At 41.8% G+C, this 25,313-nt stretch overlaps 1 protein-coding gene across 2 annotated transcripts in view; it reads left to right on the forward strand.

Annotated features, from left to right (window-relative positions):
- Positions 1-25,313, forward strand: part of GTF3C1 (general transcription factor IIIC subunit 1) — a 38,225-nt gene that overhangs the window by 1,456 nt on the left and 11,456 nt on the right. The window contains exons 3-28 of one of the 2 annotated variants that reach the window (XM_039560665.1): positions 107-283; positions 1,353-1,496; positions 2,064-2,160; positions 2,640-2,763; positions 5,715-5,870; positions 6,487-6,602; positions 7,642-7,966; positions 8,977-9,188; positions 9,669-9,805; positions 11,493-11,646; positions 12,613-12,716; positions 12,959-13,140; positions 13,481-13,747; positions 13,970-14,115; positions 14,514-14,611; positions 16,130-16,226; positions 16,960-17,137; positions 17,554-17,689; positions 18,721-18,856; positions 20,604-20,685; positions 21,342-21,527; positions 22,032-22,189; positions 22,325-22,467; positions 22,653-22,734; positions 23,889-24,001; positions 24,943-25,005. In XM_039560665.1, coding sequence (XP_039416599.1) covers positions 107-283; positions 1,353-1,496; positions 2,064-2,160; positions 2,640-2,763; positions 5,715-5,870; positions 6,487-6,602; positions 7,642-7,966; positions 8,977-9,188; positions 9,669-9,805; positions 11,493-11,646; positions 12,613-12,716; positions 12,959-13,140; positions 13,481-13,747; positions 13,970-14,115; positions 14,514-14,611; positions 16,130-16,226; positions 16,960-17,137; positions 17,554-17,689; positions 18,721-18,856; positions 20,604-20,685; positions 21,342-21,527; positions 22,032-22,189; positions 22,325-22,467; positions 22,653-22,734; positions 23,889-24,001; positions 24,943-25,005 — 3,813 coding nt within the window. Of the gene's footprint in view, positions 1-106; positions 284-1,352; positions 1,497-2,063; positions 2,161-2,639; positions 2,764-5,714; positions 5,871-6,486; positions 6,603-7,641; positions 7,967-8,976; positions 9,189-9,665; positions 9,806-11,492; positions 11,647-12,612; positions 12,717-12,958; positions 13,141-13,480; positions 13,748-13,969; positions 14,116-14,513; positions 14,612-16,129; positions 16,227-16,959; positions 17,138-17,553; positions 17,690-18,720; positions 18,857-20,603; positions 20,686-21,341; positions 21,528-22,031; positions 22,190-22,324; positions 22,468-22,652; positions 22,735-23,888; positions 24,002-24,942; positions 25,006-25,313 lie in introns of both variants that reach the window. The other variant, XM_039560664.1, reaches the window with a different exon arrangement.

The raw sequence follows: 25,313 nt of genomic DNA on the forward strand, positions 1-25,313 counted from the left end.
GTTTGTACAGATTATGTCAAGAATGGTATTTGTGGAGAGAAAGGCATTGCTCTCTCTATTTTTATGGAGCCAATAACAATACATTACTTTTCCTTCTGTTTCTTAGATGGGGAGAGAAATTAGTCATTGTTGCTTCCCAAGAGCAGCGTTACAGAGCTTTAATAGGCTGGGAGGGGGACCCTGACTTGAAACTCCCTGACTTTTCCTACTGCATTCTGGAGCGCTTGGGCCGAGCTCGGTGGCAGGGAGAGCTTCAGAGGGACCTTCACAGTGGGGCTTTCAAGTAAGTTTGTATCTTGCTCTGTGGATTAAATCTAAAGTTGTTTTTAAATATTCCTGTGTATTGATTTGAACTCTCATCTGTAGTGTTTCATCCTTACTACCAGGAGTACTTAATTCTGGGAGCCTGTTTGCTAGAACTGGACTTATCCTTGAGTTTGTTATCCTTCCTGATATTTTCTGAGAGCCAAAAATTTGTCTGGTGGGTCAATACACAGGTTTCAAATTTGTGGAAGTTCTTGCTTTTTCTAAATAACTTTTTCTTCAAGTTTGAGATGGAAAAATTATTTTAATTTCCTTTTCTAAATTGCTGGCTAAGTATCTTGCACGAGTTCTGAGGGGATTCTTGGATGGCTGCCTTTTGTCTGCAGCATCTGCCTGTATGACATCTCCTCCGTTGAGTGGGAGCCTGAGTTACCAGCTCCCAAACTAGACCATGTATTTTGCTGATGGAAGAGCATTACACACCTTCTTAGGAACTTCTGGATGTGTTCTGAAGTTCTGGAGAACATCAGCATTGCTCTAAGGATTCACTGCTTTTAGGACATACATGGGTTGTAGCTTGCACACCACCTGGCATTGGTTTTTTGCCACTTAAGAAGCTCTTGTAGGTAACTAAGATGATGGGGACAGAGAGGAAAACTTTTATGGATGCTTTTCTGTCAGTTTGGTGGCCCAAGTCAGCTCACCAAGGAGGGAGATGAATACCAGAGCTGTTACAAGGAGGGCAGTGACTGCAGCATAGCCACGAGTTAGAAAGAGAGGACGGGAAAGGAGGGCATGGGGATACAATGCTGATTCAACTGCCTCATCAACCCATGTCATGATACTCTGTGTATAAAGGCTCTAGGTTAAAATCAGAGGTATTTCTCTGTTTAATTGGATTAACTATGAAAATGAATTTCACAGGTTTTCTTAATTGTGGCACTTCCTAACTTCAAGGTGTCACTTTGAAAATTGCCATGTGTCACTAAGGCCATAGGTAATATAGGTAAAGTGTTCTGAGTACTGGATAATTAGGATTTGTTTGCAGAAGTCCTATTCCTATAGATACCTTGCCATCTTTTCTTTAGAGTGGATGCTGGAAAACTTCATTATCACAGGAGAGTATTGGATAGAAGTGGTCTGATAACAATGCAGTCCCACGTCATCCGACTGCCAAGCGGAGCACAGCAGCACTCAATCCTGCTACTTCTGACTCGCTTCCACGTTGATAGGTATGGTTTAAGGGTCTCCTGGGTACCCTTTGACCTTTTACAATGATGAGGGATTGTTCTGTTGTCACAGAACCATCAAAGTTTCCCGGAATTGACTCTTTTCAGTTTCTTTATTAACTTCTCTTCCAAATGTCGGACACTTTAAAACTTGTCTTGGAGCTGTAAACAACGGGCTTTTCTAGTGCCTGTCACCTGCCTACATAAACATAACTCTTCTTTTTGTAGCACTAATCACTCAGTTAATTTGGACTGTTTTCACTTAAACACGTTTCTAGTAAATTCTTTGTTTTGTTTTTCTATCTTGTTTATGATTAGAACTTGTGCTTCTGTGGGTTGCCAGTGAAGTAACAGCTTGGGCTTAGTCATTGTTGCCTCATTTGAGGTCTTTTCCTAGAGACAAATTATCTCATGTGCTATTCACAGGAGGAAAAGAAAACTAGAATTCCTAAACGAATCTGAGAACACTTAGCATAGTTTCTCTAGTGACTGACAGTTTCTAAAGCTACAACTCATGTTTATGAAGTTATATGCATACTTACATGTAAAATAATTCTCTTTCTTGGTTAGGAGGAGCAAATATGATATTCTGATGGAGAAGCTCTCAAGTATGCTAAGTGCTCGTTCAAACCAGATGGAAACACTAGGAAACTTGAGGGAAGAATTGGTGAGATTTTCAAATTCTCACTCAGTAGAACCTAGAGAATGAGTATCAAAGGCCCTCATTCATACTACCTGCTTCTAAAGTTGCACAAAATTCTGGGGTAAGATATCAAAAGAAGGATCTCAAAAACCTACCAGATCAAGTTGCTGTTGGTGTTTGTCATGGGGGAGGAATTCTGTTCCAGCCACAGCTTCAGAAATGTTTTGTCAATGGATGTCATTGTGCAGTTCTTACTTTTCCAATGCTGCTGTTTGTGTGTGTGGCAGAGTTGGAGGGATACAACACGCTCAGGAGCATCTCAGGTTCTGCCCACTGTCTGCACTAAGTTTCAGTTTCTTTCATTAAGGCTTTTAAGTTTCTTATGGATATCTTACCCCAAAATACTGTGTTGTAAGAACAGGTGGTAGAATGCCTTTGATAACAGTCAGCAGCAGGTGAAGCTTTTGGGCTGCAGTGACTTTTGCCATTTCTCTTTGCATCAGGGCCTTTGTGAGAGAACCTTCAAACGTCTCTATCAGTACATGATGAATGCTGGCCTGGCCAAGGTCGTGTCTGTCCCCTTGCAAGACATAAACCCCAGTGGAGGACCCTACAAGACAAAGAAAGGTGACTGGAACAATGGTTTTGCTGTCTTTTTGTGTGATTACATTGATGCCATTCTATCTATGAGCTTCATATCTTAAAAGAGGTGTAAGTAAAAAATCTGTTCATGCAATTATGTAGATAAATGTGTTACTGAAGTTAAAATGCTGCAGCCCACTTGAATTAAGCATTTGCTACAGATTTTTAAGGAGTGAATGCCACCAAGTTTGTTGGATATCAGTGTAAGCTGTGGTCTTGGGACCTGATAAGACTGCTCAAGCCAATACAGAGTAGGAACAAAGCAGTCTGCTGACCTTTCAGGTTGAAGTTAAATGACAAGTCAATAAACTTGGCAAAAAAATACAAAAAGTTGTGTTGAAAAGAGGGATCATTATGAAGTTAAAAACCAGACCATTCTTGGTTACAACTTTTCCTGAAAGTCATGAGAATGCAAGGTTTCTCTGAAAAGTTTCCTGTCAAATTATGGAAGTAAGGTCTTGCAGCACTTGGAATTCACACAACACAGAATATTCTGAGTTTGAAGGGACCTCCAAGGATCATCGAGTCCAAGTCTTAAGTGAATGGTCTGTACAGGGATCAAACCCACACCCTTGGCATTATTAGCTCTCACCATCTCTCACCATGCTGAGCTGATATCAGCATTGAGGTAAGTGAGATACCCAAGAACTGCTATCCAAAAAAGCCTGCTGAGGGATGGTTTAATGCATAACCAGCTTTGAATTCCAATTTAATTGGTTCACAAGAACTGCTGATAACTTCCAAACAAAGAAGAGCAGGACTGCATGAGGGAAGAGAGCAAAAGAAAGTAACTGTTCTCAGAAAAAGCTACAGATAAAACTTGCACAGGGGAAAAAACTGCAAGAAATAATAATGGAAAGTATGAGGGAAGGTAGTACCACCAGTGGAATTAATGCAATTCCTGAAAGAAATCTAAACCAAATCCTTAATCACAGAAAATCCTAAGAGGCAGATTTGCAAGGTTACAAAAAAAAAAATAGTTCTGAAAGATGAACAGTGTCATTTTAGAGATATAATGAACTGTTTGTGAGAAAAAATAGTAAGTCTGATATGAGCTAAGCATTGTAAATTATATAATCGTTGTGAATAGGAGTGATCTTAAAGGAGCAAGTGAAAGAGCCAATAAAACCATGAAAAACTCCAGAAGGCAAAAAACAGTGCCAATTACATGGAGTTGGATTAAGGCTCTTGATAAGACAAATTCCTTCAAATCTTTTAAGTCCAGGGAAGGGAAATTCTCTGCAGGGAAAGTGTGTTTTGACCAAAGAGAAGCAGAGGCCAAAAATAGGTACAGCATCAAGCATGGCTGAGAGAGAAATGACCCAGGTGTTTCAGGGATGTTCTGATGAGCTGCAAACACTTGGAAATAAAACCCAAAAGACTAGACAGCATGCCTAAAAGACAGTTAACAGGCAGTGGTAAAAGCATTTAACTTCCAATTAAGGTATTTACTTAGAAGACAACAAAATACAAGTCCAGTTATAAACTTGGTGGCAGCCCCCATGGCAGTGGTGTTTCATGCTCTGTCTGAGACTGGCAGAACAGCAGCTGCATTTGCTGCTTAAGTTTGTTGTGAAAAATGCCACTGGGTGAATCTTTCACTTGAATGATAATTCCATCCTACAGATGTAAAAGCTGAAAATCCACAAAAATGCCTTAAAAACACTAGGTATTAAAGGAGGATGAATTAATAATAGCTGATTTTCAGCAGAGATCAAGATAGTTTAATCTCTGGAGTTATACAGGAAAGAAGATAGAAATATGTGGGATGCACTGAGGATGAAGCCAGAGCATCTGCTATGGGAAGAACATTGTTGGGCAGCAGGAGCTAAAGAAAAAGGAATTGGTTTGTTTTGGGAGATTTTTTTTTGTTGTGGGGAGTTTTTTTGTTTGTTTTTTCACATACTGCTTCCAGTGAAAATTAATGGGCTGTAGAAATACAAAGGATATAATAACAGTGCTTGCAACTCTACCAAAATGTCAGCACTTAAATCCTAAGTGGCATCCTGGGGAAAGGATTCAGCTCAAGGGAAAATAATGGAATCATCTGGCCTGGAGCACAGTCACATGGTCCAGTGACTGTGGGTTAACTTTGTGTCAGTTGCACATCAGTAACTGCTCAGATATATAAACACAAGATAAAATTCATCAGCTGAAACCTTGGTGATTTTAACTAAAGCCTTCACCTGGCATTTTCGCAGCATTCTGTAGCAGAGGAGCAGGGATGGCTGGAGGTGTTGCCCCACTGCTGCAGGATGAACTGGCTACTGCTGCAGCAGCTGCTGAATCACTGCAACTTGCTAAGGTGGCAGTGTCCAGTGACCCAGTTCTAGTTACCACTGCTCTGAAGTGGTGCAGCAGGAGCTCAGTGACACTGAGGAGAGCATCCTTTACCATCCTTCACCACGGAGCAGGATCTCAGCTCTCCTGCATCTGTCCTCACTCTACCCTTTGCTGGAAGGGCCCAGTGAGCGGAGAGTTAGCATGGCACAGCTGATGGACTGTAACATGCTAGGATGTGGAATTAAATCATCTACAAGAATCTTGTGGCTGGTGGGAAGCAGTGTGTTCTGTCCTTGTAAAAAGGAATGGGTTTATACCCAGCGAGTGATCTCCCAGTCAAATATGTGTTCTCCAGGTGTAATTCTGGGGATGAGCACCCAATCCATTTATTTATGCTGTTGAAGTTTCTCCTACTGGGCAGTCCTAGCATTGGCACAGATGTGAAGATTTGGAGCACCTCAAAAATTCAGCTGATTGCCAGATTCATACAAAGAGAAAAGCTGTTGCAGACCTTTCCTAGAAATTCCCAGTTGTCCTTAGTCGTTTGTTCCCCATTGCACTGCTACTTCTTCATGTTGCTGAAAGAAGTGTTTAAACCTGTGCACACCCCCTGCACTTTTTTAGGAGGTGTTACTAACACTCATTTTTCACAGGGACTGATGTCATGGTCCGTTGCCTCAAACTGCTGAAGGAATTTCGGAAGAAAATGGAAGATTATCATGATGATGATGAAGAGATCATCACAAAAGTTGTCCAGCCTGTGGATATTGTTTGTGAAAGGGATATGCTCACCCAGGCTTATCAGCTAAGTAGGTGATGTAAGACATCTGAAGACTTTTCCCATTACCTTCTTACTCCTTGTAGTATAAAAGAAATGTGTATATTGCAGATGTTTTTACATTCTGGTTGCTTTTGTATCAGAAAGTGTCAGTTTTTCATAGCAAAATGAGCTTTATGTCCATATCAGACTGGAGGTGCTGCTACCTGTTAGCCCTTCCTGGAAGCTTAGCAACTCTTCAATACCACCCAGCAGAAACTGGATGTTGTGATGGGATGAGAAAAGAGGAAGAAAACCACATTCCTTATTCTCCCTATCTCTTTTCCTTTCCAAATGGAGAAATTAATATCTAAGTGTGGAAAGCTGCCAGGGGAAAAAAAATCATCTGTGCTTCTAATTTGAATCTGTCACCTCCATACCTCATTCTGCTGGGCACTGCTTCATGTAAAATTGTGGTTTATGACAGTATTTGGCTGAATATTTTATGTGTGTGTAAAAATGTCTTTAGTTAGTGGGGAATCTTAAATTTAATATTCTGGCAGGTACTGCTGTTTGGGAAATATTAATGTATGTAGAAAAAAATACATATATAAAATTCAGTCAGGTTATTTCCCTGAGATATTTTTCTGTTTTTATTTCTGCAACAGTTGAAAGTAGAGGAACCAAAGGCATTTCTCAGGCAGAAATTCGCCTGGCTATGAATGTGGGGAAACTGGAAGCAAGGATGCTCTGTCGTCTTCTGGACAGGTACAAAGTTGTCAAGGTAAGGCTAAAATAAAATAATTTAGATACTTAATGAAACTGAAGATACAACTGTGCTTACTCTGGGAATAACGCTGTTCACCTCAAACATTAGAAGCAGCAGAGATTTGAGAGTGACAGTGAGAGAGTCCTGGTAAGATGGAAAAGAGAATTAATTCAGTTGAGTAAAAGGTGTATAAGGCAAGGGTTCGGTACTGTGATTGTAACCTGCTCTAATTAGAGGACTGAAGGATCTTCTCAAAGACCCTCTGTCCATGTAAAGTCATTAATCTACTTGCCTTTTGAAAATGCCAGGAAAATCTGGAGCAAAATACTTACTTCTCTAGGAGTTATGATGATTAAACTTCTTATTTCCAGATATTTCAATGTTTTCTTCATTTCACAAGACAAATCCAGCTGTCCTGTCTTGCAGGCACCCAACAGTCCCTTCCCACAAAGGCAGGATGATTGCCATCTTCCCTCAATGGGGAAGTTTTTTAGAAAAATCTTGTCATTTAGTAAAAAGTTCTGTAGAGTTAAAAAACAAGCTGTGTAAACCTTTAGAGTATCTTTACATATTTTTCCTTAGTCAGCAGTGAAAATGAAACCTTCCCTTATTGATTGATGAAGTGCTGGAGTTTGTAGATCCTTGAAAGCACCTGCTGTTGCAGACGGGGCAGCAGCACTTCCACTGTAGTCTGAGTCACTCAGAGAACTGCAGTGCCAATATTTCACAAACATTTTTGTTCTGAAAAAAATTGATTTCCACTCTGAATACACACAGTTTGTTCTTCCTCAGACTTTTCTCTGTCCCTCATACCATAGGAGTTTTAATCTAGTACACTGGTAATGCAGATTTATTTATTTTTCAAGCACAGAATTCCTTTTGATTTCTCAGTGTGAAGGTTAGGGACATTTTTGTTACTTAAAAAAAAAGAGTAACATGGTATCTTTTGATGTGGGGGAATAACATTTAGAGCATTTTCCCACTGTTGATGCTGGAGAACACTGCAAGAATGGAGAAGCAAGGTGGTAAAATAACATTCCAACTATTTCCTTAGGGTTTTATGGAGGATGAAGGTCGGCAAAGGACAACAAAGTACATTTCCTACATTTTTGCAGAGGAGAGTGATTTAAACCGTCAGTTTGAGAGGGAGAAGGCCAGGAGTGAGCAGTTGGCTACAGTTACTTTGGCTCTGGTGCCAGAAGATTCCCCACGTGTGGAAGATGTGTCTCCTGGGGAAGATGAGACTGTGGCCTCAGAGTCTGACAATGAGGAAGAAGGGAAAAACAGGAAGAGGAGAGGAAAAGGTCAAAAGACCAACTCTGGTTCTCCATTGAAATCAAGTGTCCAAGGTGATGCCCATCAGACAACACCGGCCAAAGGTAACTTGTGATTTTGAAATTTGGGGAACCTCCTGCATTTTTCTTATGGATCATTTTATTAAAGAACAAATAGCATTATATTAGCTTCCATTATGGTTTTTGGTCACATATTTATTTTTAAGCCTCTTTGGTTATTTCCCTGCTTTCCCCCCAGATTGCTATGGTTTGGAACACCCAGCGTGGTAACCTCTGGCGATTTCCCAGGGCTGAGGTGTGCCCTGGTGTCTGTGTCCCAAGTAGTGTTTGTGCTGCCTCTCCTGAGCCCATGCCATGTCCCTCCTTTTCCCTGTGTAAATGAAAAGGAGCTCACACACTGTGCTCCTTGGATATTCAGGGTTGGGATGACTTGACCCACAGCCTTAACTCACCTGAGTATTTTGTAAAGAAAAATATCTTGTCCCCTGAAGTTAGTTACCTCAGCTTTTTCTTAAGTTATTTGGAACATTTTGGTGTGAAAGCTACCAGCCTTTTGGAGGCATGTTTTAAAAAGATATGGTGGGGCGTTTTTTACTTAATTTTTTTTTTACCTAATTTTTTTTTTACCTATTTAAAAATGTTCCTACAACTGCTCTGATAAACTCCAAGGGAAGAGAGGGATCTCTATTTTTCTATGTAGATTATCTTTGGAGTAATACTAAATTCTTATTCTCATTCTGCTTTGAGACAGAAAAGTGAGGTTTCTGGCAGAACCTGAGAATCTTTGAGACAGAAACTCTCCTTTCTTCGGATAGCAGTTTCTGGATAAGCCCTTCATGACTTTCCAAGCTGTGAAAAGGTTTCTGCGTGGAGAGAATTATTTGATGACAGAGAGTTCACATTTTTTTAACTTTACTTTTGGAGGCTGAATGTGGTCTTTCATGGTCAAACCACTGCTTCCAGCAGGGCAGAATATGTGAAAAGTGTCGCAGAATGCTTTTAAGTGCAACTACCTGGGTGGATGGGACAATGCCTCTTAGAAAAGCTGCACAGGGAGAGCAGAACAATTACAAGGTTTTTTGCTCTCAAACCAGGCTCAAAGCCGACAGCTGTGAAGTCGCAGGGGAAGAAGCAGCCTTCCCCTCAGATTCTTGAAGATCCTGAGGAGCTCCCAGACAACGTTTCGGGGGAGAGTTCTACTTTGGGAACCCTAAAGCAGGAGTCCAGTGTTTCTACCTGTGCTCATCCCACGGATGAAGATGGAGATGTGGCTGTGGTGGAGGAAGTCAGACTTGAAGATCCTAAGGTAAGATCAAATGTCTTAATATCTTCTTTTTGTACAGCTGTCTGAGTTAAGTTTTATGCTCTTATAGCAAGACTTCAAACTAGAGTTTTGTATTTATTTATCAAATTGTTTTGGGGTTTTTTGAATTAATTTCAAAGTGCATTCATATTTTGGCTGCACTGCATTGTAGTTGTAAGTGAAAATTTTTCCAGGAGATAGGAGGGTAGGTGTCCAAAATACAGTTCTGGCTTAGTTCCCTGGTGCTCTCCAAATTCTGTGTTGACTTAATGCATGTCATTACTTAATGTAGCACACACTGCATTATACCATCCACTCCTGGGAAGGGGAAATAAGGGAGAATCTCCATCTGAGTAGTTGGTTATAAATAAACCCAGCCAAACTCAGAATTGCTCAGCTGTTCCTGTGTGAGGAGCCCCCGTTAGGCTGCAGATGCTGGCTGGTTGCTGTCCCATTTTGATTTGCTGTGCTGTGCCCCAGAAGCCCTGTGGCCACAGGAAGGAGAAGCGTTCCAAGGCCGCAGCGGTGGAGAGGCCCCACGAGACCTACAGGCTCCTGAAGCGCCGCAACCTCATCGTGGAGGCCGTGCGGAACCTGCGCCTCATCGAGAGCCTCTTCACGTGAGCCAGGGCAAAGCAGAGCCCGGGGAGGCTGAGCCCTTGGGGTGGGGAGAGCACTGGGTGCTTATTCCATTCTGCCTTTTCTTGTCCCTGGTGGCACTGACTGTAAGGATGGAGAGGCTGGCACAGGGAAGGTGTGGGGGGTTGAATCTTCATCAGCTGTTTGGAAGCAACAATAGTTCCATGCAGATAATGTCACAAGAGTGCTTTTATATGTCTCATAAATAGAGATCAGAGAACTTACTCATCTGTTCACAGTAGGCCAGACTTGGGGCCACACTGTAAGGTACAGCACTTCCCTGCTGCAGAATTCTTTCATCTGCATCAGTTTTATCTCTGCATGCTTTCAAAACTTGTTCATGTGTTATTCTGTATGGAGTGGAGAGACTCAGGTCTTCATGTCACTCATTACTGGTCACTGGCATCCTAGCAGGGCCCTCAAAGTTTGCTTTTCAGTGCAGTTTTATGTGGTACGGTTATATGTCTTCTCCTGACACCTTATCAGAGCTGGAGATACTTCCCTAAAAGTTACAATGTCTTTCAGCCCTTTAAGAGTTCACCTCCAAAAAGAAATGGAAATTCTGGTGCTCTGCTGGATCCTAAATTGGCAGTACTGTCTTGTCACAAATAGGATTGCACCATCCATCTTCTCTGTCAGCACAGAAGATCCTAGCATGCCAGTATAGCCAGGGCTGCTTGCTGTAGGAATTTAGTCAGAAATCATGGCCTTACTCTCCTCTGGTCTGAGAATTTTGAAATCTTCTGTCACCTTCTTTAATTGCTGAGTGTTGTAAAATTAGAGCCTCATCTGGCACCAGCCTCATCAGTGATTGATCAAGTCACATCCAAGCGCAGGCCTGGAAGATACTTCAGGTCTTGCTGACCCTTCAGTGCTGCCAACAGGTTGTTCACAGGTTCCCTCAGAATCAGTGGAAGTTCTGTCCCTCCCCAGCCTCTGCCAAGGAAATGTACTGGTGTTTGCATTCCATTTGTTAATTACCAGGATTTGGTAATCTTTGGGGAAAGTTGAAGTCCATGTGTACATTCAGTTATTGCTTCATTCCCTTATTATCTTCCAGGTCTTTTTCAGAATTGATTCCCCAGGATTGAAAGAGCCCAGAACTAGGGTCTGGGGCATTTGTGGGAAAGTGCATGGGGAGAGTAAGGTGTGAGCACAGCCCTGCCAGTGTGGCAAGGGAAGAAGGGAGAAGGGAGCTGGCTTCAAGGGGTGGGATATGTGGATCTGTATCTATGTTGTGAATGCAGGAGTAGTTTCTGTGCTCTGAAGCCACTGAATAAACCCTTTCTGCCTCAAGCTGAACTGAGCTCACAACTGCAAGAACAGACTGCATTTGTTAAATCACCACCTAAAAATGCTGTAGGTTCTCCTGATCTTAGGGAAGCTGGATTCATAATTGCACTGTAGCCATGCACAGAGGAATCAGGCATTGAGAATTTGCTGTCAGAACAAGCAGTTCTCCCCTAACAAGGAAAAGCTTGAGTAGAAAGAAAATAGGGCTGAAATGTAAAGCGAAGTTCCCAGTTGTCTTCAGCAAAAGGGAAGAGAGAGCAGGGACTGTAAGAAGTAGAGAAAGAAATGGCCATTCACCCCACATCCTCTAACAAACTGCTTAGGGAGTTTGGAGCATTGCTGGGCTTAAAATGCAAGGTATATGGCATCTTTCAGACTTCAGAAGATGGTCATGGATCAAGAGAAGCAAGAAGGTGTCTCCACCAAGTGCTGCAAGAAGTCCATTGTGCGGCTGGTGCAGAGGCTGGCGCGGGAGGGGCTCCTCAGGCTCTACCGCACCACGGTCATCCAGGATGGCATCAGCAAAAAGGTGACTGCACAGACACAGCATTTAGCTCATTTATCACAGCATCCTGGGCCTTTTTACTGGAATGTGTGGGTGACTTCACTTCTTGTGGCACAAGCCACAATGGAGCTACCCAGAAGCTTCATGTCAAACTAAGCTACTGTGAACACCAAATCATTGCTTTCTGTTATTGTGCTGCAGGTAATTGAGACCAAGGAATAGGCCAGAGATCAAAGTCTCTGAATCTCCCTTCCGAGAGGTTCTGCTGCTTATCAGTTCTGTGATTCATGGTTCTCTCCCTGCACTGTCAGGCTGCACCATAATTCTATTTAAACCCCTTTTGAAAGCCAAGAGTGTATGAAAAATCCTAAGTGATCTTCTGAGTTGAAATTTTATAGAATGTGATTTTTTTTTTTTTTTTTTAAACAAAAATCCACTGTTAGTGAGGTTTATGGAAGTCAGATATCTGTGGTTGTAGAGCTGAGACTTGTTACTTACTCTAGTGTGAAATGCTCATAAGCAGGGAATTAAACACTGAAAGTTACCTGCTGCATAATTAGTGTAGAGCACATATGAAATCTCACCAATCTGAATTGTGTGTGTACCTTCAGCAGCAATATCTGTTAGCTTGGCCTTATACCTAATGAGTTCTGACTTTTCATTTATCCCTCTCAGCCTAATATTTACAAGTCAAAGTATTTGTTTCTCAAATATTTCAGATTTTAAAAACCCAAAACCCAAGGTTTGTAGAAATGCCATTAGCAGTTTATTGGTACAAAGACCATGTGCTTTGACCTCTTGCTTAATACAAGGTAGCAACAGGAGTTTTCATCCAAAAGTGTTGATGTTCTGTGAATTATTAAAACCATCATAGGATTCATCCATTGTGGCTACTGCTAATTAACTGTTAATCTCAGATAATTTATGCAGCTGATTAAGAGCTGATATCTCCACAGACACCTTTTTTTTGTGTTCTGCTGCTCTGAACAGGTGGAGTTCGTTGTGCACCCCTCCGTGAGCCCAAGTGATCCCCTGGTGAAAAGCGCCATCGAGCAGGTGCGGTTCCGCATCTCCAACTCCAGCACTGCAAACAGGCAAGTCAGGGATGCCTGGGAGGCTTGGGATGGCTTGGGGGGAGCTTGGCTTATCTAGGATGTACAAATACATGCAGAGGAAGTAAACACAAGGTAAGCAAAAAAAACCCAAACAAACAACCTCTTTAGCAACAGAGGAATGGAAGCACAACGTTGAGGAGATGTGCTGATGTTTCCTGAAGTCAGGGAAGAACGGGAACTCTGCTTATTTTTTACCTAAGTGCTGTGTGGCTTTACTGCAGGATTAAAGTCCCCCAGACACCAACATCCCAGGACCATGGTGAGGAAGAAAACCAGGGGCAAGAGGCAGTTCCTGATTCAGGAAAAACGCAAGAAAGCTCATGTAAAGCTGATAATAATCGGGCAGGAAAAACTGATGAAAAAATGGGCATAACACAGCTAAAGAACTATCACCCTGTTACAGGTACAGCTAATTTTGGGTTTTCTGTCATCCTTCACCTTCCCACTTATTAGTAGTAATAATTTTCAGATACAAGTGGGTTTTTTCTTCTCCTATAGAAATCAAATTGGATTTATATTAAACCAGTCTCACTATCCAATGTTTTCTTGCTGCTTATGTTTTTTACAATTGTGAACTGGAGCATTTGTATTTACTACTCCTTCTTTACTATTTGTAACTTATATTTACTTTCAACTGCCCATCTTTCCTTCCAGTTTTCTTCACATTAGTTTCGCACAGGGAGCTGTTTCTCCTGCTCTAATCCTCTTTTTATTTCTGTTTGGTCTTTAATCTTCCTTCCCAGTTCCAGGACTTGGACGTTCTCTTGGCTTTCTTCCAAAAATGCCTCGTTTAAGAATGGTCCACATGTTCCTCTGGTACTTAATTTATGGACACCCTTTAAATGAAACACGGCAAAAAGGAAGTAGTGATGGTGAGAGAACACAAGGGCTGGATGAGAATGCAGCTGTAATTGAAGCACAACCAGATGGGACCTTAGAAATTGTGACAACTCTGGTGAATCCTGAGACCTCTGCACAGGAGACTGAAATAGATCTGTCTCATCAAACAGGTAAGAAGTGGCACATCCTGACTTTACTACAGACTTTGCCAAAAATAGATAAAAGTCTACTTGAGAAAGGTTTGAAAATCAATGGTTTAGAGAATTTTCAGGTCGTTGTAGATTTTAAGACTGTGAACTGTCAGTTGTGTTCTGCTTGAACACTCAGAGTGAAACTCTTGGTGTGGGTGTTGGGTATGTGGTGTGAGCCTGAGCTGGTGTTGTTGTTCCCAGTGTACGTGGATGACTCGTCATGGATGCGCTACATCCCTCCTCTCCCAGTCCACAGGGAGTTTGGATTTGGATGGGCTCTTGTCAGTGACATTCTCCTCTGCTTGCCTCTCTCAGTCTTTGTTCAGATTGTACAAGTCAGCTACAAGGTACGGTGCTTTTTTGTTTCCTTCAAAGTCTGGTGATATCAGCTGTACCTATAGGCTGGAAAAAATATCCTCTTACTCTGTTTTAGCAAAACTAGACCCCGGAGAGGAGAGGAGACACTGCAGTCTTTTACAGAAATAGTTGCTCTCACAGGTTCACTGAAAAAAAAATGTATAGCCCTGTAAAACTGCAAATTCTTAAGCTACTATTTTGCCAAGAGCTTTTTGTAATCTCTCTGAATCTTCTGCCTCATTGATTAACAAGAAAAATGTTTAAGGATTTTACAAAAGCAGTAAGGTTTGCTTAGAAAATATTTTAGTAGGCAGTTCTGGTAGCAGAGCTTTATACTTCAGGGGATAGTTACATTTTGCATTTTGGTTAACTTCTGAAATAATTCTAGGTGGAAGGTCTGGAAGATTTTTTAAATGATCCACTAAAAAAGCACACTCTGATCAGATTTCTTCCAAGGCCAGTCCGACAGCAGCTCCTCTACAAAAGGTAAGCAGATGAGTCAAAAAAAGTGGCTCTAGAGAGGAACCAGCAGTGGCTGATGGTTTTCTCAGTTATTTCCTGTTTGTGTCAAAGAGAACTTTGGCACATAAGACAAGGATCATCAATCCTCAAAGGATAGTGTGCCAAACTGTATTTTTCTCTCCCAAATAGAAGGTAATAAGAAACTAATAAACAATATTCATGTATGCTGTCAGGCAGTGCTTGAGAGCTGGGAGGTTCTGTCCTTCATAACTCACCAGCAGGATGTTGCTTCTGTATAAAACACGCTCCTGACTGCTGCTAAATTCAGAATTTAATAGGTTCTAAGTGTTGCTGTCCTTCATAAATCTTTCCAAAGGTGCCACATTTCCCACTTCCTGCTTCTCACACATTCATTTTCTCCTCGTACTCTCCGTGGCATGTCTGCCATGGTTTGCCATTCCTCTTCCAGGGATGTAAAACTTGAGACTGGACTGAAGAAAGGAAAGTGATTTGAATGTGTGGAATTGCGAGCACCATGTTAGCTTTCCCCAGAATGTCATGCTGACAGTTTGTGAATGGTTGGAGGTTTGTATGACATTTTCCAAACCTGCAAATGTGCCTTTGGTGAGGGAACAGGGCTGGGCAGTATCAGCTGCCAAGGCTCATGGGGAGCCCAGGTTTGCAATTTCAAACCTATTGCTGAATCTCAGAAATGAGAAAACTGGATTTATGGTATTTTCTGAAATCTGCAGGCTCCATCTGATGGGTTGATGCAAGACAATATGACACATAACCAAGCTGTCTCTTCAGCCTCTATTCACTAAAACTTCTTAACTGAGCCAAATTTCTAGGCTTGATCTTTCTGACCCTCAGAGAAAACGCCTGCCAAAATCCAACTCCCATTTAACTGCATTTAATTAGATCTTAGTGAAGGTAAACGTGGGCAAAGCTAAGTTTTTACAAACTGCCTCAGAAACTAAATCTTGCAGAAGGTTCCTGCAACTGCCAGAATTTTGCCATAGATGGAGTTATGCAGGATGGGAAATGTTGCACTTTTTGTCCTGCCAAAGCTTTGAGCAACTGAAAGCAGTTTCTTGGAGCAGTAATTTTAAACAACCTGAACTGCAAGAATCATTGCCCGGTTCTTCATACATACACATATGAAGGCCTGTATTTAGCAGTCATGTTTTGTTACTCCTGTCTTCTTTACATAACATGAAATTGTCTGCAGATCTGCTGTTGACCATATTTAATTCATTCTTACATATGTTATTTCTGGCTAATTTTCATTTCTGCAAGCAAAATTTTACTTAGTATTTAGCTAAATTATTGGGTTTGTGATTTGAGGAAAGGAAATTTGGACCCTTGGGGTATTCTATGTTTTCCATAGGCTGGTAATTCAAGCAAAAATACCACTTCAGAAATTCTACAGCTCGGTGGTTTGCTGAAAGTTCAGGTTGCTGCGTGGAAATGTTGTATTCTCTGGTATCATTTTTCCTGTTTTCCTGAGTGCTAATTGTAACACTCCTACCATTGCTACAGGAGGTACATCTTCTCAGTGGTAGAAAACCTTCAAAGATTATGTTACATGGGACTGCTGCAGTTTGGCCCAACAGAGAAGTTTCAAGACAAAGACCAGGTAATTAAAAAAAAGAAAATTTAAAAGGCAGTTGCTCTTCATTAATTTTTCAAGATCTGGGCTTCATAATTACCTTAAATGAAGTACTGATTTTTCAGATGTATGTGCAAACCTCCAGATCCAAGTGATATTTTAAGTTGTGCAGATAATTTTTCACCTCTTTCTCTGGAAGGGAACTACTCAAATGTATAATGCTGAACCCTGCACACAATAATGATCCAGGAGGTCCCAGACTGGCAAGACTTAATGAAAAATGAGTATGACACATTCTTTTCCATCAAGGTGTTAAGCTTGGATGTCTGACACAGAATAAAGACACTGTTCAGAGTAAAATAATGACATTCATATGCATCTTTTTTAAATAGAGAGCACCTGCAAAGGAGAAAGCAGACCAGACTTTATGAGGATAAGAAAGATGAATAGGCCCCCAAACACACCTATTCATATCCTGAGTGAGGACTTGTAGGAAATAGCCACTCTCTGTGGAAACTTGGACTATCCTGTGCACAAGGCTGAAAAGAAGCTGTTCTAAATCTAGAAAGGAAATTTCTGGATTGCTGTCAAGGGAATTTGGGAATACAGTGCAGTAGTGTGGGAATGGGTGTGGCCTCTATCAGAGCGGTGGCTAGGAACGGCAAAGACAGAAACTGTGCAGTTCTAAACCAGCTGGTGTGTCCTGCTGATGAGGCAATTTCAGTGATGTTTACAGCCTGAGCTGTGCTGTGTCTCACAGGTGTTTGTGTACATGAAGAGAAATGCTGTGATTGTGGACACCACCATCTGTGACCTGCACTACAACCTGGCCCAGAGCAGCCGCCCCTTTGAGCGGCGCTGGTACGTCCTCAACACCCTGCAGGACGTGGAGAACTTCTGGTTTGATCTGCAGTGTGTCTGCCTGAACACACCCCTGGGTATGGCACAGTTGTACCTCCTGAGCACCCTCAGTGCCCCTTCTGGGCACACCACAATTCCTCTTCCCTTCCTAAAACTTGAGTCAGGCTCTGTTTTGTCACTTGTACTGTTTTGGAATGTTGTCCTGTGCATCACAAAAAAAAATGTTGGGAGCAATGTCCATATAATTCTATGAAGGTGTGATCCACTTGTGTTCATGGCAAAGCACTGCTGCCCTGTTGGAAGTATCAAAATTGATAGAAGCCCTTTTCTGTGAGAAGCAAGCATGTTGTGTTGAGAAGAGGTAAAAATGGTAGTACTGTTTTCAAACTAGTACATACTGTTTGGGAGCAGTAGTTTGCCAGAGCAGGGTGGATTGAAGATAAGTTGAATTCTGAGTTGTCATGCTGAGAGTGAAACCCCTTTGTCTGTCCAGGAGTTGTCCGCTGTCCTCGGACAAAGAGGAGCAACCTTCCAGGGGAGGAGACTGCTGTGGATGTAGAAAAGGAGCAGGAGTCAGCAGTGAACAAACACAACCTGGAACGAAAGTGTGCCATGCTGGAATACACCACGTAGGTCACCTTGGCCCCTGCTTGGCTTCTTTAGTAGGGCAGGCAAAATGAACTGTTCAGGTGTTGAGGATGTGACTCAATAGCAACAGCACTTAAGACTCAAGCATCTCAGCTGGGTGTTCTGTGGAGTTCAGAGGTGAAGTGATTCACAGGGGAGGTAGTTCTGTTTCATGTTCCCAGTAACTTGTCTGCCAGGCAGGTTGTGGTGCTGGAGGGATGGGATAAACAGGTTGGGATTTCCTTTCAGAACAGTACAGATGTGTGTTGCAGGAGTCCTGAGGAAACCAAACTTGAGAGGAAGGGAATGCTTCCCAAGTACAGTGAATGCCAGCAATAACAAAGGTTCTCTGCCCCTATGCGTTATATCATGGTATCTCAAGTAGCTTCAGTAGCTCCCCAGTGCCACATTCTGAGTCTTGTCCCTTTGTGCTGTGCTTGGCTGTAATTGGTTGCAGGTTAATTTGTAATGTGGTGTTGGTGTGCACTGTAATATGGAGGGGATCTCTGGAGCATTTAATCTTCTGCCTAATCACACCCAGAATACCTGGGAGGATTGTACACTCACAACCTGTGACAGCCATGCAGAACCCCAGCTAAATTTTTTATATTGTGTTGTGCACTGTGGTTTAGCTCTGCCAATATTCTGTTCTGTTTCAATAAACAGTCTGTTTAAAGGTATTTTCAGTTAGTTCCATGTTGCAGGTAGATATATCAAGTTATCTTAAAAAAAATAGTGGAGTTGAGGGACCCAATTCCACTGATCCTTGCTTGAACTTCTGCATACGGTCTCTTGGTGTGGCAGTAGATCTTTTAAATTGAATATCTGGTGTTTACTTGCAGTTAGGCTGGGGATGACTGTGACATCTTTAAGGTCAAGAAGCAGTTTTGGGATGTAACTGATGGTGTAACATTACCCCCTAAACTGGGAGGGCAAGGGGAGAGTTCTGCACGTTGCACACACACCAGTTAAGAGCACTGAGAATGCATCTGTACAAAATAATTACTGTGGGTTTTGTTCCTCTTGCTGGTAGAGGCAGCAGAGAGGTGGTTGATGATGGATCCATCCCTGGAGATGGGCTGGGAGCTGCAGGTCTGGATTCCAGCTTTTATGGGCATCTGAAACGCAATTGGATCTGGACAAGCTACATCATCAATAAGACCAGGAAGGTGGGTATTTTAAAATTTATACACTGTAGTGACTTCTCCAAATTTTAATGTTACTAAGGTTGAGATAGTGACACCAAATTCTTACCGTTTGCATGCTCTCAGTAAGGGTTTGCATCACTGGAAAGAAATGAGTGCCATATGTTCACAAATCTTGGTGCTGAGGTGAATGAAAGAATTGGACATAAATTTTATTTGAAAACTGAATTTGACAATAAATTTGTTTGTACATTCAACCAAAGGACAAATACTTCATTGAGCAAGCAGTTCACACTACTCAGTGGTACCTCTTGCCTTTCTGGAACGTAGAAGTTGTCAGACAAAAAGCAAAACATCCAGAATGAGGAAATACAAAGGAAAAAATAAATAAATAAAAATAGGGAGCCCAACGTTTGCAAATCAGAATTCTGGCTAATGTCCTGTCTCTGATGGAAGGTTGTAAGAGCAAGGGATATTCCCTCAGGATACTCTCCCAGCTGTCTGCAATTTTGGCTCAAGGCCATTCTAAATCTGGGGCTGATGTTTCAAAGCAGTAATAGCTTTTTTTCTTCTAGCATTAATTTGTCTGGTTTTTGAGCACATGTAAGTCTTTACTGTCCCCAGCCTCCTGTGGCAGTGTTTCAAATTCCTGTCATGTGCAACCACTTCCTTTTGATGCCTGAAGCTCCCCAATAATTGTAGGACTAAGGGAAAGCTGTGAAAAATACGTTCTCCATTACTCTTGCTGTTTCACTTGATTTTTGTAGACATCTCCCATGTTTCCCATATTCATATCCTTCTCTTAAGACTGACATCTACTATTCCCAGCATGGAACTGTCCTGTCTTTAATCATTCTTGTTGCCTGTTTTTTAACCTGTGGTAGTTCTACTCTATGCTTTTTAAGGTGGAAATACAATCTTGACAGTGCTTTAAGGCTGTGGCCAAACACAGATTTTTATAGCTGCTTAGTGTTGCTTTACTTCCCTACGAATTCCGTACATCTCCTTTGCTTTTTCACCATTACCAGGCATTGAACAGGCACTTGCACAGAACTGCCTGTAATTACTCTCCCCTGAGCACTGGACAAATCAGAGCCTATCAGTGGATATAAAATTAGAGTTGCTAATTTATTCCCCTCAGGCAGGATCATTTCACTCTTAATTTTGTCTGCTGTTCAGTCACCTCACTGTTGAGCAGTAACACATCCTCCAGCAGTTCTTCAGTCTCTGTTTACCTCTCCACATCCTGTGACCAACTTCTGTCCCCAGTGAACTCCACACAAAGGAAATGGGTTTAGCAGAGAATGGCAGAACTCCTGATACATTGCAGTTGGTTCAGGCTCAGATTTAGGATGGGCAGAATGTGCTATAGGAGGCATTTCCTCAGTGTGTTTGCATTCTGGTTTTGTGCTTTTCAGCAGGTCCTTTGGAATGTAAAATGCTTTGGAAAAATACTGTTTTACAGCAAATTCTGCTCAGCCTCTGTAACAATGAAAGACTTGAGCATTTCTTTTACAGTAATTACTGCTTTTAAACTTGAGATTTCTTACCTTCACAGTCTAGTGGTCATTCCAGTGTGATTTAAGAAAAGCTCTGGAGCCATTCTAATGTGTGGTAGTAATGATACAAGTGAGTTCTTTGTTATAGCCAGGGATCTTTTCCTTTAAACTGAAAATTTATTTCTGACACTACTCAGGTTATAACGTAGATTGTTGTTAAAACCAGTGCACCCCTTTTGCATGTCACCTTTTTTAAAGCTGTGTTGTCTTAGGAAAATACAGTTTCTGAAAATGGACTGACAGCAAGACTCCAAACCTTCCTGACCAAACACCCCCTGCCACTCAGTACTGGAGGTAAGGGCTGAGACTGTGCCACAGCTCTTCCTGCCTTTGTCAAACCCAGCATGAAGGGTGTGGGTTGTTCTTGTCTCCCTCCAGTAATCTGGGATGCTCCTGGGGCAGTAAAACAGATAAATGATTTCATTCCCTATTAGGGGCTATATGGAACAATAATTTTTAATCTAGTATTGATGACATGGGTTGGTCCTGTCTCCTTACAATGATAGAGGATACTTCTGGGGCTGTAAAATAGATGTGTAAGTAACTTCTTACAGAACAATAATTTCTATCCTTTGTAATTTCTGATGTACAGTTTGCAGAAAGTCCAGAGGGACCAATGTTTTGTAGCACTGTTATCCAGCCTAATGTTTGAGCTAAGGAGGAGAAAATGCTTCAGTTTGAATGTAAAACCTCAGCTCTGTTCCCTTGTGTTTGTGCACTATAAACTAGACTTAATTACTTGATGATTCCTCATTAATGCAGGAGTTTATTCTGTGAGCTGCTGAGAAGGGGCATGAAATGACAGGACTAACAAAGAGCAATTCTGAGAGGGAATTTTAATTTAAATCTGTCTTCTAATTTGCTGAAATTTGTCATTTGGTCTTTATACCTTAACATTGTAGAATGTCATTGTTATAAAGCTCCACTGCTGTAAATATGTGTCATTTTAGGTAACAAAATTAATATTTTGGGAGAAGCAAAGGTAGGATCAGAGTCACTTATCCATAAAGAGGAATATATTGAAATAAGTAAAGAACCAACCCAGGATCGAACAAAACGAGTGAGAGGTGGAAAAAGCCAAAAGAGGAAGAGGCTTAGGAAAGATGTTGGAAAGAAGACAAAGAAGAAAAAGAAAGGTAAGAAACAGGAAAAAGCAGCATTCTTTACAATGCCTAGGCCTGCTGGAAGCTGCTTTGGAAAAGAGGGTGTGTGACAGGGCAGCTTTCTGGCCATGTCTCTGGGTTGCCTCTGTCAGTGAGGAGGCTCAGGTGCCCTGGGGAGAAGCAGCAGCACGCTGTGCCCATGAGCTGTGTGTGAGCCACAGCTGCACTGCTGGGCTGCACGGGCCAGGGGAATCCTCATGGTGTCTGTGCCAGAGCAGCTCCCTGCAATTCATCAGGCTTAAAGATTCCTCATGGAAGGATGCTCTAGGTTGTCAAGTTTGCCAATTAAAGTGTTTGTCTTCTCATGCCTGGGAGAGGTATTGCTGCATTTCACTTTCTAGACTGCAGCTTCCTTCCCTGCTCATCTCTCATTCTTACGAGCTTGAACTGGTGCTGAGCCTGTGATAGAAGTTTTGAGTCAATCAGAATACAAAGTGCTGAGATAAACGTCTTTTTTTGTTTCCCTGGATTTGTTAGAAGAGGATTCTGTAGACAAAAGCAAACGGCTGCGCTACCATGACAAGGCTGACCAGAGTGCCCTGCTGAGGATGACGCGGCTGCGCGTGACCTGGACGGTGCAGGAGGACAGCCTGCTCATGCTGTGCAGGATTGCCAGCCACGTGCTCAATGCCAAGGTGCTGAACACACCCAGAGCAAGGAGCTGCTGGCTGCTGCACACACATTTCATCAGCCACCACTTCATCCTGCTCTCAGCATCGTGGTGCACAGAGAGGGAGGTTTAACTGCAGATCCTTCTGTTCCTCCTGCAGGTGAAAGGGCCCTTTGTGCCCTGGCAGGTGGTGAGGGACCTCATGCACTCCAGCTTCGAGGAGTCCCTGGATAAAACCTCCCATTCTGTGGGACGGAGAGCCCGATACATTGTCAGAAACCCACAGACCTACCTCAATTACAAGTAAGAAGTTTTCTATGTTCTAAATACAGGCTAAACTCTCCTGAAGGGACATGGGCCTCCTACCTATTTCTTTTGTTTCATGTAACTTAAAAATTTCATCTTGTTTGCACCCTGCTGCTGTCAGATCTGTTTTGAACTGGGAAAATTTCAGCTCTAAGCAACACCTTCAATTGAATCTCTTGCAGAGTTTGCCTTGCTGAGGTCTACCAAGATAAAGCCCTCATCGATGATTTCATGAATAGAGAAAATAATTATGAAGATCCACAGGTAGGAGGGAAGTATTCCAAAAGTTCATAGAGTACTTTATGCTGTTTGGATTACTGAGTACTTGCACTGTAAGAATTACTTTTCTCTCCCTGGAACCTTTAGCTATTTTAAAAATAGCATCATTGTAAAAATGCAGCATCATTGCTGGTTTGGGAGCAAAGTGGACACAGGGCAGCTTTCCAAAGGCACATAAACAGCGCCCTGTGCAACAACCATTGTGTTTTCAATGTGCTTGTTTATAAACAGCCATGACTAAACATCTCTATCTGCTGATTCTTTTTTTATCCTTTGAGCCACTTTATTATCTGAGCAAGAAAACGTTCTTGCTTTGTAATTTCTAATTTTTTATTCCAGTTGTGTGTTGAAATGTTGCCTTAGCTTCTGTGGATGAGTGCAGGAATGCAAGCAAATTTGATAAGACTTGATTTGAGCAGCCAAAAGATTCTATTTCTTTTTTTTTTTCCATTTAAATGAACCACAATTTCAAATTGAAAAGTTGTTTACACTTTCAGTGCAAACAATTCCATTTTGAATTTCAGATTTTTTTCAGAACTGGAACTGTGTCACAGCAAGCTCATTTTTATCCAGGAATGACAATTTATACCATTGTCAGAAAAGCCCATCAGTTCTGTTGTTAGATTCATGTTGTTTAAAGGAAGAGTAGTTGTTCATTGATGAGACATCACTGAAATAAATATGTGTCCCCATCCCCAAAGTCTGTCTTTGGAAGCAAATATAAACTTGTTTCCAGAGAACATTCCTCTCATGTAACAGGTGTTCTCCAAGCCATGATTGTGCAAACAGACTTAATGGAGAACATGGAAAAGCCTGAAGGGCTTGAGCAGAAGTTTAAACATAGCTCTAGCAAGAGATCTTGCTGTTAAATCAGGAAATTGTCTTAGAACATATGTTCATGGTGCTTGGCTTGTAGCTGTGAGCTGATTACAGATGGAACCTGCAACTGTTCACTAAACCAGCAAACACAAACTGCAAGAGCTTTTCCCTGCCTTCCCTTGGCTGTTGGACTGCTTCTGACTTCATAATTCAAACCCAGCTATTTCTACAAGAATTTCCATGAACACTTGAAAAGTAGAGGGGTTTTTCCCACTCTAAGAAATTGAGGTTGATGACATTTCTGTCTCCTCTTTCCTAAGGTTTGTGCAAAGGAGTTTAAAGAGTTTGTGGAAAGACTGAAAGAGAAATTCAGTTCAACCCTGGGGAATCCCAAACTTGAGATTCCTGACACTCTGGAGGAACTCTTTTCCAGGTATTTTAATTATGGTGCTTTTGACTTTGTACATGGGGTGAGGCAGTGAGAGGGGGCAGCAATTCAGAGCAGGTCTCTTCTCTGGGCATGATTTACACCCTCTGTACTTGTACCCTTAGTAAGAAAAGAAGTTTTACTAAACACAACCAGCAGTGTTTCTTTTATATCCACACTTCGTAAATATATTTATGTGATTTTCAGTTCTTTGCACAATTTGGCTGGTTTCAAACCATTCTTATTGCTAAATAAGACTTTTAAACCAGAAGTTCACTACAGCAGATTTTCCTAAATTGTCAAGCTCTCAACCTTGGTGTTAGAGATGTTGCTACTCAGGTGTAACTTTTCATTGCAATAGAAATCTAGCATTTTCCAGATTAACTGGCCCCATTTTCTATCACAATTTGTAGCTGATTGCTCAGATGAATGATCTCAGTCCTGCTAAAACTATTGATAAGGAAGAGCACTCAGCCTTGTACAGCATTCTCCAGCTCCAGGTCGTTAAGCTTTTTCATGATGAATAACACTTGAAGAGCAGTGTGGAAAAATTGTGTCTCAGACCATTTTATGATAATAAATTTATCACCTTTGTTATTTTTCTTATTTTGGGAAGAGCTGTGCATTACAGCAAAAGTGCTGCTGACGGTACCTAGAAGTCCAAAACCTCAATAAAATGAAAAATCCTTCCAGTGCTGGAACTGTCTCCTGTCCATTGTTTTATCTCCTTGTCAACAGATATTTTAGTGGAGATTGATGTGGACTGTTCTTTTCCTGTCTGACCCTTGTGCTGAGGGCTGCTGGAGCAGACAGTCCCCTGGGCTGGTCCAGCACTTGCCTCGTTAGCAGTTGTGCTCATCAGCCTCTGGGCTTCATGGCTGATGCAAAATCACAGAAAATCACAGAAAAGCTGCTTCCAGTGTTCTCCTTTCCCTTCCCTTAACTAGGTTTCGAGTGCTGGCAATCGGAGAAGACACAGATCAAGGCACAAGAGAGGATAATCTGAGCAGGTGAGTAGCAGCAGCACCATTTTCCTCATTAGGGCTCCCAGGCCACATCAGCCCCTCCCATCTGTGGAAGTCGTATAAAGAGTGTCCTAATTCATTGTTTTCATCTGTTTGTTGCAGTGTATAAATTTATTAACAGAAGAACACTTTAACAAGACTGTAGGGACCTCTGACATAGATTGGGTAGATAAAATGATAACAGAGATGACTTCAAAATTATCTTATCACTGGGACAACAGTGTACGTTTTCTGTGTGGGTGTTGTATCTTAAGAGGAGGAGATGTTATCAGGGAGAGCTTTGTGTCAGATTA

The sequence above is a fragment of the Corvus cornix genome, chromosome 14 (assembly GCF_000738735.6).
Source record: "Corvus cornix cornix isolate S_Up_H32 chromosome 14, ASM73873v5, whole genome shotgun sequence".
Lineage (NCBI taxonomy): Eukaryota > Metazoa > Chordata > Aves > Passeriformes > Corvidae > Corvus > Corvus cornix.